The 16,615-nt window shown below is 33.5% G+C and overlaps 3 protein-coding genes across 9 annotated transcripts; 2 read left to right on the top strand and 1 right to left on the bottom strand.

The window, feature by feature from the left end:
• Nucleotides 1–1,579: 1,579 nt before the first annotated feature.
• LOC111206149 lies at nt 1,580–2,897 on the top strand. The gene is made up of 2 exons (XM_022702521.2): nt 1,580–2,650; nt 2,760–2,897. Exons 1-2 carry the CDS (start codon nt 2,441–2,443, stop codon nt 2,895–2,897), a joined length of 348 nt encoding a protein of 115 aa, XP_022558242.1. The 5' UTR covers nt 1,580–2,440.
• A 149-nt stretch (nt 2,898–3,046) lies between these two features.
• LOC111206571 lies at nt 3,047–5,420 on the bottom strand. Of its 2 annotated transcripts, none has more exons than XM_022703811.2 (4): nt 5,064–5,420; nt 4,059–4,820; nt 3,822–3,983; nt 3,047–3,646 (listed from the first exon to the last, which is right to left on the bottom strand). In XM_022703811.2, the coding sequence occupies exons 1-2, from the start codon at nt 5,418–5,420 to the stop codon at nt 4,155–4,157; spliced, it is 1,023 nt and encodes a 340-aa protein (XP_022559532.2). In that variant the 3' UTR covers nt 3,047–3,646; nt 3,822–3,983; nt 4,059–4,154. The 2 variants fall into 2 exon arrangements, with proteins under 2 accessions (XP_022559532.2, XP_022559533.2); XM_022703812.2 differs by having other exon boundaries at nt 3,047–3,537.
• A 495-nt stretch (nt 5,421–5,915) lies between these two features.
• Nucleotides 5,916–7,695, top strand: LOC111206041 (zinc finger A20 and AN1 domain-containing stress-associated protein 2). Of its 6 annotated transcripts, none has more exons than XR_002658319.2 (2): nt 5,916–6,154; nt 6,879–7,695. XR_002658319.2 is itself a non-coding variant. In XM_022702333.2 (2 exons), the coding sequence occupies exons 1-2, from the start codon at nt 6,101–6,103 to the stop codon at nt 7,229–7,231; spliced, it is 402 nt and encodes a 133-aa protein (XP_022558054.1). In that variant the 5' UTR covers nt 5,946–6,100; the 3' UTR covers nt 7,232–7,695. The 6 variants fall into 6 exon arrangements, 1 of the variants encoding a protein (XP_022558054.1); XR_002658318.2 differs by having other exon boundaries at nt 5,932–6,144; XR_002658320.2 differs by having other exon boundaries at nt 5,942–6,157.
• The last annotated feature ends 8,920 nt before the right edge of the window (nt 7,696–16,615 follow it).

Genomic DNA, 16,615 nt, shown 5'->3' with positions numbered 1-16,615 from the left:
GAGAGAGATGATTGAAACTAAAGTTTACCTGCAGGTCCAGATACTTGTTTGAGAATCCTTGCATCCTGTGGTCGATACTCCCAAGGTAAAGCCTTCCTTTTTATTTTATGCTGAGAAATGAGGTTGGTAGAGGGGAATGAAAGACAAGATTTGCTAAGTTGTTGGCTAGATGAATTTGGTTGCTAAGCTAGGATATGGTATAATGTACTTTTGTGATTAGGACTTCTTAGATGTGGATTGCAATATTGTAGAGGTGATGATTCTAAGTTTTAAATCATGTGAGTCCCTGCTGTTTTTAAAACCCCTTTCAGAGAGACTGCCTGTTTGTTTTGCTTGAGGATAAGCAAAAGGATAAGTCTGGGGGAGTTGATAGACTATGAATTTGACCCATTTTCATCCATAGTTTATAGGTATTTTTACTAATAAATATTATATTATAGAGTCTATTTATTATATTTATAAGATAAGGAGTGTTTTGGAGATAAGTGATAATTTTGGAGCATTTTGGAGATATTTGGAGCAAGCACCCGAGATGACCATCGAGCTCGACAATCGGTCGATATCGGAGAGTAAGAATCGATCACATCTGTGTATCGATCGACAGTGAAGCCCGCAGAAAGCCCGTTTGGTCACAGCCGACTTGAAGCCCAAGACTTCACCATTTTACAAGATTACCCCTGACGAGTTTTACCCTAATTATATAAGCTTTGCCGCCATGTTAGAGGCAAAGTGTGCTTTCATTGTTTTACTATTTTCACAGCAAAGGTTTTTATGATTTAAATAGATTGGAGAGAAGATCCAAAGTTATAATTTGTGATTGAAACTCCATTAATATCTATTTACTATTCTAATGAAGTTTTTATACTTAACTGCTGTTATGAATTGCTTAGCCATGTCTGAGTAGTTCCATTGTTAGATTTTAGGGTTTAAATAGGTTAGGAGGGATTAGCCCCAACTATAGATTGCTGAGTTGTGATAACCATCTTTAGGATTGTTCATTAATGCATGTGTCTAGATTAGCTACCTAGAACCTGCCCTTGGATTGATTGATAAAAGCGAGAGCTTTATTCTCATCCTGAAAACATTCTAATAGAACTATGTTTCTTGCTATGAGCAAGGCGAGAGCTGATCTAGTGAGCTTAATGAGCCTTCATTCAACCTACGCATAAAGCTTGACCAGAGTGCGTCGATCGATATTACACTTGAATAATCGATCGACGGTGCAAAAGGTGTATCGATCGATATCCCTATAGGATTATCGATCGACACTTTCTATTGATCAAAATAAAAACAGTTGAGATCATTAGATCTAGTTAATAGACAAGTCAATACATGCGAGAGCTGATTGACTTGTTGATCAAGTAGTTGAGCTTTACATTATCATGCATGCAACTCATTAGGCATCTGTAGGATTATAATCCCAAGTTTTCTGAATAAAAACCCTAAGTCTAGCTATTTCTTTTTTAAGCACCAAAACCTCAAACCTGCTATTGAACAAATACTTGTTCAATATAAAAAACTGCAATTTATATTTAAAAACTCTAAAAACATTCTTGCTTAACAAATCATATTAGATTCCTTAGGTTTTCTACCTCCCTGTGAATTCGATCCCAAGTATTACAACTCGACCTCTTATTTGAGAGAGTATAAATCACTCTTTAGGGTAATTTGAGTGATATCACCTTCTTGTGGAAAAATGCGTAAAAGGACCCAGAACAAAAGGCGGGCAAGGCAAAACTTTTTTTTTAATTGGTTGTTATTTGGAAATGGTGGTCCTCCCCCTGCATGAAGTTGTTTGTTTGTCTTGTGTTTGTTTCGGACAACTGCGCAAAACTTGACTATTATACCTCTCTTATTTGTTTTCAAATGACATTAGTATTATCTATATCTAAACTCGGTTATCATAGTTTTACATTTGAGTTCTCAACAATAACTTATCGTCCAAACAAATGTGATAATTGTAATTGAAAAATTAAGAAATGTCATATATGTGCATTATAAAACCTTACCACTCCAATCACACTTTTGTCATGAATAACTACATAGAAATGAGATGTTCGAGTTATATGTATTTGCAAATTATTATTGTATACAACAATATAAGTACCATTTTAGAAAACAATATTGGAGAGTAAAACTAAAATATCTGATTATATTGATTAGTAAAACTAAATAAATTAGAAACCACCAAAGGTATAACTATGACCAAATTTAGTATAACTAGTATCTTTTGTATAACTAAGAACAAATAGAGTGGAGGGAAATGAAAATTGTTTTCCCGCTTAAACACTTAAAACATTTGTTTCTTTTTATTTTTCCTATATCGAAATAACTGTCTCCCCAATCCCAACCGGAACAGCTCACTTTTTCTTATCCATCCGTCTCTCTTTGAATTCCCTCTCTAAAAAAGAATCCAACTTTCTCTTGTTTTCGCTGAATCATGACGCATCCAGACGAGGAGTACCGTGACATGAAGAAAGCAAAGAGAGAAAACGACATGCGTGGGTACATCAACGACGCCCATCACGGGATTCTGACCAGATGTTTCTGTGGAGAAAGAATCGTCAACAAGTTTTCTCCGGCTATAAAGTTTCCCGGTGACTTTGATACTCTGCCTGGAAGGAGGTACTTCACTTGCGCCAAGTTTGAGGTACATTTCATCTAATTAGGGTTTTGATTTTATTTGTATGAATATGAGTGATGATTCCTTGATTGGTTTCGGTTATTAACTAGTGTTTCAATTTGCTTTCCATATGCAGAATGATGGATTCCACTTCTGTCATTCATGGGTATTCGCCATGGAGGAAGATGTTAAGGGCATGCTGAGTCGTGTGGATGAGATGTATGCACAGATTGACAAGCTCAAGGACCAGCTTAAGCGTGTTACCCATCCATAATAATGTTGTTCCATGTCTGGTCTGGTTCCGTCTAGTTCCTTGTTTGTTTGTCTTCTTTTTGTTCCTTGTTTGTTTAAAACTTTCCCTTGCTGGTTCCTTGTTTAAGACTTGTATTAAGACCTAATCTAATATCTATTATGTGTTAATCATGTTGTTAACTCTTCCATGATCTATTATGAAATTCAAATTGCAACATCATGAATTTGAAATTCTAACGTCCTAAAACGATCCCGTAATTGTAACATCCACTAAACAACTTCCTAAATATCCAGGAAAAGCATAGAGTTAAAAATACTTTTACAAGCCGAAACAACAAAACAAGTTCCTTATTTTTCTTTTCTTCACTTCCTCTTCTCCTTCTCCTTCCCCTTCTGAGCTTCCTTCACAGCGGACTCACGCGCGTCCAACCTTTCCTCAAATTTATCTTGCGTCTTCACCACTACCTCTAGCTGATCTCCAATAGTTTCCAGTTTTTTTATCACATCCTCCAACAACTTCTTCTGCTCTGCCACCTCTTCCTCTCGACCAATGCCTTCAAGGACTGCCTCTTCTGCATTTACCTTTCGCGCCTCAGTGTCTTCTTCATATATGTCTTGAAAAAAAACTGGATATCCTTCACTGATACGCTTTTCCCAGCTCTCTACAGCAAGATCAGACACATCAACGTCATCCTATGGTTCTGTGAGATCGGCCAAAAGAGCTTTTTCTTCATTATTTCTGGTAGGCAGGATGCTGTGAATATCTTGTGACTAACATAAAAAATTGACCGTTATTCCAGTTTACCTCAAACAGTTTTACCAAATCATCCTAGTTTTATTCATCTTTCCGTAGTTTTCCTCAAACAGTTTAACCAAATTATCCCAGTTTCACAAATTTTTCTTAAATTCCCAATTATGAATGAAATTTGTAGGAGGAAACACTTACCTTAACACTATCCAGTTCCCAATTAACACTGGCAAGAGGTTTCCCTTTCATTTCAGTTTTTTTGAACGTTGACTGGCACACCCTCGGACACTCTTCATCAAGTTCTTCAACTGGTTGTCTAAACCTCATTCCCAACTTAGGAATTGTCTTGAAAGTGAGAAGCTACACAAACAACATTTTTAAAGAGTTAACAATACAATAAATAACCTGATAATGTCATAATGTTCTATTTCTTACCTCTAGTGGAATACAAAAATCTGAAAGTGGCCATATATAGCGTCTTCTCTTTCACCAATCCTCCAAAATGATCCATTGTGTGCGAGATCTCCTTGACTATATAATCAAAGGAGTATCTCTCCCATGGAAACGTCTTGCAGAAGTCAAGAGATCATCCACATCTCTTTGAAAAAATTCCAATACATCATTGGCTCCTGGCCCAACTTTCGTTTGCGCACAAATAACACTTCCTAAAAAGAATAGAACCATCATCTTCAGCCTATCTCTATGGGGTCCCATTTCCACCAGCTTTGCTTTCACATCCTCCAACCTTATTGGTTCTCCCTCCTTGAAATGACGCTTTACAAATTTCCTATCACCAAACTGCTTGTATCCGAGAGGATAGTTGCGGCAGTTTAGGCCTGATATCAATGTGTGTTCCCTCAGCCCATAACGGATGGGAACACCATTTACAATGAACCACACTTCTCTTCTCCTCGCGACATCGGTAGTACGCAGTAACAACATCCACAATTCCTGAACCTTGTGGTTTGAGCTCTTCTTCTTTGCATTTGCGTCCAGTTTCATATGGAACAAGTGACGGAACTGTGGATGCTCCTCAAACCACCTCTTCTCCGCATTGCTTGGCTCCGGTTTCAGAGTCTTAAACGTCTGAATAACGTCTACTATCAAACACCTTTTCTCTAGCTTTATCTGTTTCTTGTACTCTGTATGATAGAAGAACATTCTACTTGGTTTGATTGCCTTGGTGGGCTCAAATTCCTGCAAGTTACATTTAGTTCTCCGTTAGTTATACAAGTAATCCAAATAGTTTTACCAATTTAATATAGTATTCACTCGTATACCTACCTATTACTAATTTTATCAATTTTCTCAATGTTTCACCAAGTTATACTAATATTACGTATAGTTATACCATAATTCCTAGTTATACACATCTTTCTTTCCTTCACCAAAACATTACCAATTAAAACAAAACTACGATTCAAAATCCTAAATTATTACCTCGTCGTCGTCCTCCTTCCCCTCCTCGTCCACATCCTTATCACCTTCTACTACACCTTCCAATTCCTTATCCTCTGGGACATCAGCGGATCCGACTTCATCCTCACCGTCATTCTCCTCTCCATAGGCAACCAGCTCACTCAATTTCAGAACCACCCGCCTCTCCTTCAGTTTCTTCATCAGAGCCCTCCTCTTTCTTTTCATCATCTCCCGCATGCTCACTTGGAAGTTCCTGCTCACTTGCGTCTTCTTCCTCCTCCTCTTCCGATGGTGATGCTCCACTAGATGAAGTTGGAGAACATTTGCTCGGTTGAGACCCTTCTTTACCAACAGCCGCCGCAGCTTCCACGAGTACATTTATCGGTTTCAACAGAACCCCATCTGTCACTGTCGTTGGCTCCTCTGGCGTCTCCGTCTTCTTTTTCTTCTTTCGATTCTTCTTCTCCGCTTCGTTTGTCTGAACAATCGTCGGATTCTCCTTCCTCTTACCCCGTCTTGTTTCAACCATCTCGATTCACCTCTCTCTCGATGATTCTCTTTTCCAACTAAGAGAGGATTTTTGGGAGAAATCGATTTGCCTTTGTGCAAGTGGAATATAAAATCAGGGTTCTTTACTCAATTTAATTTGGGCATTTAGATTAGCGGGGATGGAATCGGTCTGTTTTTCGAATTCCGTCTGGGTTTCCTTCGGTTTAAAAATAACTAACAGTTTCTGTTTGGTTTGGGTCACAACACGAAATATGTCTAATTGGAACCGGATAGAACTAGATTATACTCGTAAATATCTCAATTTTCCTAAGGTGTTGTGGTCTTTTACTTACTTTTCCACTTAAACAATATTATTTTCATTCCATGTTTTATAACATGTCTTTGCTGGATTGATTCATGAGATCCAGGGGTAGGCAAGCACTTGTTCCGTTGAACTGATATCCAGAAAATAAAACAAAACTGAAGCGTGCAATTGCATATTCCAGATCTAATCTGCTATAGAAACTAGAAAAGCCGACCTTGTTGCCCCTCCTCTTACTTCTCAGCTTATGCTGGATCTCTTAAGCAGAGGCGATCTTCTTCAGAAAGATATGTACTGTAAAGTGGTCTCTTCGTCCTTTCTATTTTGCTTTATGATTTTTTCAGTTTCAATTTCGATTTCCCCTTTTGTGTTTTGGAGGCTTTTCTTACGTGGTGGGGTTTTGTCTCTCTTTTCATTTGTTTAGTAACCAATCGATCAAAGGCTTCTTGGGGTGTCAGGTTAATAGCTTTTTTTTTTTAAATAATTATGGCTCATATCAAAATGTTTAATGATTTGATCGGTACGTAGTATTTTCATGTGGGTTTTGTTTGTCTTTGGGGTTTGAATTGAATTGCTGGAAAAAGTTTCAACCTTTGTTCTGATATGAAACGCTAACTTATTATCAATAATGTGAAGGAAGGTAGTGTTGAGTGGAAATGAGATGAGCTATATGGGCTTTGTATTATTATTATTTTTGCGATTCTCGCCTGTTTAATGATTTGATTTGTGGGTTTTGTATGGTTAAAAGCTATTTTTATCGTTTTTATTTCTGTTAAGAAAGGTTGTGTTGGATATATAGGAGTTTAGATGCTTCACTGTTTCTAAATGATTCTCCTACACTTCATTTTTGTGGAATAAGGTGTGCTTTAATGAAATTAGCTCCAAGGTAGCTTAGTTATTGCAGTATGGCTGGGTATCGTATGGTTATGATTGTGAATCAGGTTTTAGTAGGATCTGTTTGTGTTATTAGGCTTTGGTGTGAACATGAATGTACTGAAACTGAGGATGACTGTTTTTAAGTGCAGAAATAGACCATGACAACCAAAGCCCATCCGAAGGTCCCGAGCTGTGTGTTAACAACTGTGGTTTCTTTGGAAGTTCTGCCACAAACAACATGTGTTCAAAGTGTCACAAGGCTGTGTTGTTCCAACAGGAACAAGGGGCTAAGTTTGCATCATCAATGTTTGGAACATCATCACCCAGTAACATCATAAAGGAAACCTTTACTGCTGCGTTGGTTGATGCTGAAACCAAATCCGTTGAGCCAATGGTTGTGTCTGTACAGCCATCCTATGTGCAAGACGTTGCAGAGGTTGTAGCACTAGAAGCTGTAGCAAAACCAAAAGGAAGGACCAAGCTGATGTACTACTTGCAATAAACGGTTGGTTTGACTGGATTCAACTGCGGGACACACCGCTATGCAGACGTACACAACTGCTCCTTAAATTACCATGCTGCTGCGCAAGAAGCTGACCCGATTGGTGATTCACATACTAAAGCAAACCCGTTTGTGAAGGCAGAGAGGCATGACAAGATCTGAAACTCGACATTCGGTTTCCTTTTTCCTGTCTCTCTGGTTGAAGGTGTGTCCATGTTAAAAAAGGTTTTTATAAATGGTTGAAGAGCCAAAAGTGTGTTGATCTTTAGCTTCTTCCATTCTCTTTTGGTATGAAACTTTTTTATTATCTTTTGTTTGCAAGCAGAGAAATGTGCTCTTAAAAAATGTGGTATGATGTGTTTCCCTTATTATTTATGAGGTTAATGTTTGTTAGGCTTTCTCCTTTGTGTCTGTATCATATTTGATTTTCTGCATCATATGTAAAAATAAATTTTTTAAAATAATTTTATATATGTACATAAATTTCATTTTATAGATTTAAATAAAAGAAAATAAAATCACAAATAGTTATTTGTTTTGTTAATTTTTTTGGTTTAAAAATATTTAGTTTAATTTTTGGTTTAATTTAATTTAGTAAAATTAAGGTAAAATGAACAATTTCATCTATTTTATATTTATATATTTAAGACTATAAGTTCGATTATATTTTTTATTCAAAATTTATTCCATCAATAAATTTTATTTCTCTCAGTAAATCAATAATCATTACACAATAGTTACTATATAACATTTGAATCCAAATAAATTTAACAGATTAAAAACTCGATTAATCATCTATATACCTTCTGATCCAAAAATAACTAAAATATTTGACTATTCATAAAATTTTAAATTTTAATCAAAACTGTCATTCCTTATTTCTTAATATACTTTTATATTTTGATAAAAATAAAAATAACTATATGAAATTACTTACTTTTAATCATAAATTCATTTGAATAAAACTTTTATATTTACAAATTACAATCATCTTATTTTTAGAATTTTAATAATAAGTATAAATATAATTTACGTTTATGGTATGTAGTTAGATTATGTAACTATCTTGTTTTAAGAATTTTACCAAAAATTTAAAATTTATCATTAAATTTGGACACGTAATAATAAGAATAAATTCATGTCATAAGTTTGACTAAGCTATGTCATCATCTATACTATTAAAATTGAAATCATGACTTCCTTTCATGTGTGATATTTTAAATGGGACATCCCTAAAAAGTTTTTTATATTATTATTTTTTGTATTTTCATGATAAAATCTTAACAACCTATTTAGTTCTCCTTTTATTCAATCAAAATATTATTAGATATACATATTTCAAAATATGATATTCCATTAATATATAATTATATTTGCATATAACCATTTATAATCTAATTAATAATAATAATAAAATTTAATTATTCTAGAGTTTATACTTGTATATGATCTAATTAATAATAATAATAATAACATTTATTAGGCAAATACAATAATTTTAGAAATTTTACCTTGCAAATAATAAAATCGAATCAAATATTAAAAATCCTAACACTAGTGTATTTGCATAATAAATTTTATTATTATTAATTATATTATACATGTATCAATATTTATATAGGTATTGTGTTAACAAACATGTATTGATATATATATAATATTTTAAAATACAATACTATAGATTCAACCATATACTGTGTTATATATATATAGTAGTGTAAACTTTTCATAAGTGATTTTTATTTTGGAACATTATTTAAAATTTTATCAACTTTTACATGAATTAATTATAATATTTTATCTTTTTATTTGAATACAAATAAATATTTTTTAAGAAAGTTCTAACAAAATCTTTTAAACTCTTTTCAGAATCAATTTAATTTTTTTCCAAAAAGTACTTAATTTTCATTTTAGTTATCATAAAATATAATCAAAATTAAAATTATTTTATTTTTGATTTACATAAAAAATTATATAAATAGTTTAATTATATATTTAATGATACTAACAATTTAAACTGATTAATGTTCAAAAATACAATTTCAAATATTTGTTAGTAAGATTCACGTCTATTTTAAATTAAAACAAGATATTTTATCCAACTTAATGTATTTCTCAAATATGATATTTACTACAAAACTATTTTGAAGTACAATGTATTATTCTCTTTAAAAAAACAATTGGTTTTTAAACAGCATCTCAAAAAATTTATTCTCTACTATATAGATACAATTTAATTTGTTTTCATATAAATTTTAATTTTTAAATAAGAAAATATGTAAAGTAGTATTGTTACATAATAATTTTTCAAAATATGTTTTTAACAAAATACAAAATTTATAATAATATAAAAGCCACGTAACATAGCTATTATAAAATTACATAATATATAACACTAAATTACATTAAGTTATTTGTAAATTTTATTATACTCCCTCCATACACAAATATATGATGTTTTAGCTTTTTTTTTGCATACAAATGTATGATGATCTACTTTTAATTAATGCAGTTTTGTTTATAAATAAAATATTAATCAAAATGTAAAAATGTAAGTGGTTGAATTCTATTAGAAATCAAATAAAATTTTAAACAAACTAAAAGAAAAAACCAAAAAGTAATAGATAAAAATAAATATTTAATTTCTTTTAATGTGTGAACAACCTTAAAAATCATATATTTGTATCAAAAGAGAGTATAAAGTAAAATATATAAGTATATAAATAAATAAAAAACCGCACGGTTGTGCCGGTCAAGATCTAGTTTTTATTTTAAAATGAATGTGTTGATGACAGATAAGGAAAATTTTAAAAATTATTTCCAGGATTTCGGGTGAGTGTCTTATTCATTTTCATCTAGTTGGGGAGCTATGTAACTTATGTAGAGTCATGAACTAGTAACAACTCGCTCAATGAAGAAAACTCACGAGCTAGCTAAAATCCCTGAAAAACTAACTTAACTACTATAAATAAATTGGATATACGAAAATTTATATACAATTCACGAAAAATTATATTGAAACTGACTGATACGAAGCTATAAAAACTTGAATTTTCTTGGTCTTACATGTGACTTTTAATATTTTGCTACTTTGAAGCTAGTCATTTTGAACTCCTCTCTCTCTCTTCACTCTCTGTATTCTTCAGAGAGAGTTGTTTTTCATTGTTGCCGGTTAACTCTCTCGGCGTGTTGGATCATGTTATCAAGTTTTTGGCTCTTGCGATCGGTGGCTCATTTAGCACCGTTTCGACCGGCTCAGTTTCCAACAGCATCTTGTCCACTCCGATGCCATTGGCTTGTTTTTCATCGGGATCTTTCCAATCTTAGTTTTGTTTTATTTTTTAATAAAACTCAACACTCTCACCACTTTTATTTGATCTATAACGTTATGATTTTAGTTCTTTGATCGAACTCTCGTCTCTGGAGATCTTATGTCTGGTAGCTCCAGTAGAGGCTAAAATACTATTCGAACCTGAAATAGTATAAAACTAGGTAATAATCCGTATTTTGCGCAAAATAAAATATTCTATAAAATATTTATTAAATAAATAAGTTTGTTTTTAAAGTATTTTTAAAATAATAAAAAATATATAAATACACTTTAATGATTTGATTAAGTTAATATTGTATAGAAGTTAATTCAAGTATGATACATAATTCTAAAATTTTGAAATGAAAATATTTATAGATTTTTAAAATGGTATATAATTTAGTATAAGCGAAATTAAAATACATAAATATATTATTTGAATATCTATCAAATTTGAATCATTTATATTTTTAGTAAAATTTTAAACTATTGATCACAAATTTTGAATGTGAGACTTATAGGAATTTTAGTAACTTATAACCGTTTTAAATAATTCAAAATGTAACATATGTGAAAAATCTTAATTTATATTGTATGGCTAATGTGATTGTTTAATATATTAGAATAATATAAAATTAAAAAAAATGATAGATGGTATAAAAATTGTTATCAAATTATACATATTCAGTACTATTAATTGTCATATATATATTTTTAAACCATATTAGGTAATTACAAATCTTGTATTGAAGTAAAGAAAAAAATTATTTGATATTTTTTTCTGAGGCCATCTCCAACAAGACACCAAAACACCAAATTTGGTGTAATTTCATCTCCAACAAGACACCAAAATTGACATCATCTCACCAAATTTGGTGTAATGTGAATAGTATTCATCACACCAAATCTATAAAATACATATTTTATTATGTTTCATTTAATAATATAGTTCAATTACTATTAATTTTTTAATTAAACATAAGTATATTGTATTATTTATGTTTAAATTTATTTGCACCTAATTTAAAAATTAAAATTTTATTTATTTTTTATTTTCAAAATAAATTATTAAATGAATATTATCATTTATCGCTTACAAATAATAAAAATATAAATAATAATCTAAATGTGATAGAATAATTATTTATCAATTACAAATAATAAAAATATAAAAAAATTGAAACTAAAGCATCAAATAATATATAATAATACTTTTGGTGCAAAATTTAGTGTCATTGTTGGAAATGACAAAATTATTTTGACACCAAAACACCAAATTTGGTGTAATTTCTACACCAAATTTAGTGTCATTGTTGGAGATGCTCTGAGAATGTGTGTGGTAAGGACACGTCAGTATAAGTCATAAGAATCCTTGTGGTGATGACACATAAGCATGAACTATGTTAAAGTATTTTAGGTGATGCCATCTCACAATAACAAACTTGTTAATAAAACTTAAGGCAATGTTATTTAATAAAATGATTCTCTTTTAATATATAAGATATTTTAATGAGAATGAATCTTTAGTGTGTAAAAAAAACAATGTTCGATTCTTATTTATTTTGCGTTCGAATATCTATTTGAATTTTTAGGTTCACAGGTTTAGTCTCATAGGGCTCCATTCAAGATTTATATATGTCTCGATCGAATTCTGCTATTAATGATTCAGGTTCTATAATAATATTTTGGGTTCTTTTATTTTAAATAACATATTAGACATAAATTTGAGTACTTGAAGCGGACAATGAGAAACATATTGAACTACCGGGTGCAGAGGAGATAAAAAATGCAGCGTTCTCGATTCACGCGGATAAAGCATCCAGACCGGATGACTTCTCAGCGGGATTCTTTCACTCCAATTGGAATTCCATTGGAGATGACATAGTAAAAGATATCCCAAGGTGTTTTAGACTGGCAAACTACCCCGAGGATAAATGAAACCTTCATCCACCAAATCTCTAAGATACAAATCCCAAAGACGGTAGCGGAGTATAGACCGGTTGCGCTTTGCAATGTTTACTACAAGATCATATCCAAGATTTTCACCAAGCGGCTGCAACCCCTTCCCCCAAAATTATTTCTGAAACTCAGTCTGGTTTTGTGCTAGGAAGAGCAATCTCGGATAATGTCCTAGTCACGCATGAGGTTTTACACTTCCTTCAACCCTCTAAACACGTAAAAGATGCTCAATGGCGGTTAAGACAGATATGAGCAAAGCCTATGATAGTCTTGAATGAGATTTTATTAAACTAGTTCTTGAGATACTCGGATTCCACCATAGATGGATTATGTGGATCATGGAATGCGTCTCGACTGTTACCTACGCCTTCCTCATTAACGGCTTGCCTAGAGGAAGAGTTAAACTGAGGAGGGTTATCCGATAAGGAAACCCACTATCACCATAAATATTCATACTATGCGGTGAAGTGCTCTCGGGTTTGTGTAACATAGCTTAAGAATCCGGTAATATGACTGGAATTCGAGTGGCGAGAGGGAGTCCTTGAGTCGATCACTTGTTCTTTGCGGATGAAATAATGTTTTTCATTAAAAGTTTAAAACCGACAAAGGGAACGCTTCAGCTCTGAAATCGTTCTTGTCTCAGTATGAAGCTGCATCTGGAAAGTTCATCAACGCTGAGAAGTCTTCTATAACCTTTTCACAGAAAGCCCCTACATCGCCCAAAGACTATGTTAAGGACTGTCTCCAAATTCAAATGGAAGACGGAACCGGGATGTACTTAAGATTACCCGAATATTTTGAAGGACGTAAACGAGATATGTTTACTTCAATAGTAGCTAGAATTAAGATCAAAGCGAAAGGATAGTCAAATAAATTATTATCTACAGCGGGGAAGATGGTCATGCGCCAAAGCGTCCTACAGCCTATTTTGTCTTATGCAGTGACATGTTTTAAGCTTCCGGTCTTTCTATGAAAACGAATCCAATCAGCGGTTACACGATTCTGGTGGGACGGAAGAAGCGGAAATAGAAAGATGGCCTGGGTCTCTTGCTCAAAAAATGACCCACCGAAATCGCTTGGAGGCTTGGGTTTCCGAGATTTTCAAAGTTTGAATGACGCCTTCTTGGCTAAGATCAGCTTGGAGAATTATTCACTACCCAACATGCCTTCTCCTCCTCGGAAAATATTGCAATGATTCAAGTTTTTTCCAGGTCTCCCAAAGAAGTATTGAGTCACACGGCTGGAAGAGTATTCTAATTGGGAGAGACCTCATTTTGAGTAACTCGGGATGGGCAGTTGGGAATGGTTCATGATAAACTAATGGACAGAGCCATGGCTAAGTCTATCTGAGCAGGGACGACCTATGGGACTAATTCCTGAGAGACAAATCGATCTCAAAGTCTCGAACCTCCTTTTTCAAGATGGTTCAGACTGGAACAAAGATGCAATTCAAAGATGTATCCTGCAGGAAGAAGAGAATATTCTCATGATAAAACCAAGCAAGCTGAGGGTAGCGGACAGATTAATATAGTCAGGGCCAAAGTCTTGGGAGTACTCAACAAGCTCCGGATATTGGACAGCAAAGAACAATCTCAATGCGACATCACCCTTACCACAGTCCCCCTTTGATTGTCAAGTAAGTATTTGGAAACTACAAGTATCACCAAAACTGAAACTCTTCCTTTGGAAGCTTTTCCAAGGAGCTTTATCAGTGGGAGCATGTCTAGCAGCAAGAAATATCTCCTCTGCCATAGCTTGTAAGTGATGTATCATTACTGAATCTATCACTCGTCTGTTCCTTCACTGCAATTTTGCGCAAAAAGTCTGGATCCTTGCACCTTTCTCACCCAGATTTAATATTAGAGGACTGATATATTTAGGATATACTTGGTCTAGACTCTGCGAGTGACCCTGCCTCCCACCCGTCGGCATTACTTCAGGACCTTTGGCTCCTTGGATTTTATGGTCTCTGTGGACAGCAAGAAACAAGCTGGTCTTTGATAATAAAGAAATCCCTGCGGACGAAGTTGTCACAACTGCAGTATCAGCTGCTAGGGAATATGATTAAATGAACAGACTAGGGATTCTTTTCCTCGAAACACGTTGACACACCGGGCCTCACCGACTCCACTGAACATCCCTCTCCTGAAAATGGATGCAGCATGGAGAGGAGACCTTCATTTAGCAGGGCTGGGATGAGTTTTAAAAGATGATCAGCAGCCAGTTTTGACAATGACTCACTGCCACTATGTTCTATCCCCTTTAATGGCTGAAGGATTGGCTCTCCGAGAAGCTCTCTATTTCTGAAAAAAAAACAGAGGGATCGGTAAGATTCAAGTCTACTCAGACTCCCTCCAACTCATTAATGCATTGAAGACAGAGGCACCAAACGCGGAACTGTACAGAATCATTGCAGATGTTATTTGTCTCTCTTGATTTTGAGTTTATCTCCATCTCTTGGATTCATAGAAGAAAAAAAAAGGATGCTGATGCTCTTGCTAAGCAAGCCTTATTTGCTGAATCTGTTGTATTAAACTTTGGGTTCTAACTAATTTTAGTGAAAATTTGTGTTACAAAAAAACTACTTATTATATTTTAAATACTTTTTTAGATATAAATCGAGGTATTCAAAATTATTTTGTAGATATTTTTCTAAAAGATAAGGTTTTCAAACTCTATGCACAAATAATACTCACAACCTGAAATACTGTCTTATAGAATTTATTCATATTTATTACAGACTGGATGAAATACATATTTGGAATTTTCAGATCGATTTGGGTCACATCTTTAATTACAATTCTCAAGCCTACACTTTAACGTCCCTCTTGGGCATGAAATGACTCACCAGGACTGCCTGCATTGGATGCAGGCCTGAGCGTTTTTACCCCAATCCGAAGTACTTACCTGAATCCAAACCGAAAAAACCAAAATTTGATCCGAACTTTTATGCAAAAATATCTGAACGAGACTTATGAGCTTAGTACTTTGGGGTTTGGTTATAACCCAAATCGAACCAAAATCCAAATTAGGATCCGAAGATATCCGAAATTAGTTAAATATGTTAATGTTCTTATCTATGTTAAGGTGGTTTAGATATTTTAGAGTATTCAAAATATTTTTGTAAATTGTTTTATTTTTGTAGTTTGTGTTACTTGTTATTTTGAATACTTTTTAGTTAATTTAGATAGTTTAACTAATTCTTAATTAGAATTGTGCATAATTTCTATATTTTGAAAAAACATTTTATCAATTTTTGAGGTTTAAAAAATATATTTTTGGACGATTTCAAACATTGGTTACAATCCAATCCGAACCAAACCCGGAAGGAACCAAACCGAACCCGACCCGATAATTAGTAAAACCCGAACGGATCTTATGAGCATAACATCGAAAATCCGAATCAACCGAACTGAAACTGACAGACCCCCGAACGCCCAAGCCTAACTGGATGTGTGGAGTAGTTAAACGACATCCAATATTCAAGTCCTGAAGAGTAAGCAAGTCTTTTTGTCCTAGAATACTATTTATAAACCGTATCACCCAAAAAATTCAATTTATCTGTTATTTTCTCCCCAAAAACAAATTATCCACTAAATTAATCCAAATTAACCAATATTATCAGAAAAAACCAGAACCAAATTAGATTCGATTTTTTCCAGATATTAGGCCGATCCCAATTTTATTATCCATATCAAACAAAAAAATGAAATAACCGAACAGAATTTCATAAATAACTAAACGAATCTTATATTTCAAAAAGTTCGAAAACATAATTAAGCAAACTGAAAACCGAAAGGCCCAAGACTAGTCCTAGACGTTGATTGAATGCATAAGTTAAATATTAAACATAATGGCGACTCTGATCATTGTTGGACACACACGAGAACATATGAAACACAAATCCTCTGTCAACATCGTGAGCAATACTCTTACGCACACGATAAGTCGATAACATATCAAATTAGGATGCTATTACACAAATGAAAAGACATGTAATGATTTCTCAAGGCATCTCAATAAACACAAGTTCGCATGTGCTTGAAGCTCGGGAAGACAACCCCCTTGATCATCTCAAGGTTTGGAACATTATGTTCATTTGTATTAGCCCATAA

This window comes from Brassica napus, chromosome C5 (genome assembly GCF_020379485.1).
Source record: "Brassica napus cultivar Da-Ae chromosome C5, Da-Ae, whole genome shotgun sequence".
NCBI classification, from domain to species: domain Eukaryota; kingdom Viridiplantae; phylum Streptophyta; class Magnoliopsida; order Brassicales; family Brassicaceae; genus Brassica; species Brassica napus.
Note: the sequence above shows the minus strand (reverse complement) of the source record. Positions and strands in the feature narration are given on the sequence as shown.

Excerpts from the sequence above, each read along its gene's own strand:
- LOC111206149 (XM_022702521.2), top strand. The coding sequence starts at position 2,441 with ATGACGCATCCAGACGAGGAGTACCGTGACATGAAGAAAGCAAAGAGA. Across the intron at positions 2,651-2,759 it reads TCACTTGCGCCAAGTTTGAG|AATGATGGATTCCACTTCTG; the intron begins GTACATTTCATC and ends TTCCATATGCAG.
- LOC111206571 (XM_022703811.2), bottom strand. The coding sequence starts at position 5,420 with ATGTACTCGTGGAAGCTGCGGCGGCTGTTGGTAAAGAAGGGTCTCAAC. Across the intron at positions 4,821-5,063 it reads GGAAGGAGGACGACGACGAG|GAATTTGAGCCCACCAAGGC; the intron begins GTAATAATTTAG and ends TGTAACTTGCAG.
- LOC111206041 (XM_022702333.2), top strand. The coding sequence starts at position 6,101 with ATGCTGGATCTCTTAAGCAGAGGCGATCTTCTTCAGAAAGATAT. Across the intron at positions 6,145-6,873 it reads GATCTTCTTCAGAAAGATAT|TGCAGAAATAGACCATGACA; the intron begins GTACTGTAAAGT and ends ACTGTTTTTAAG.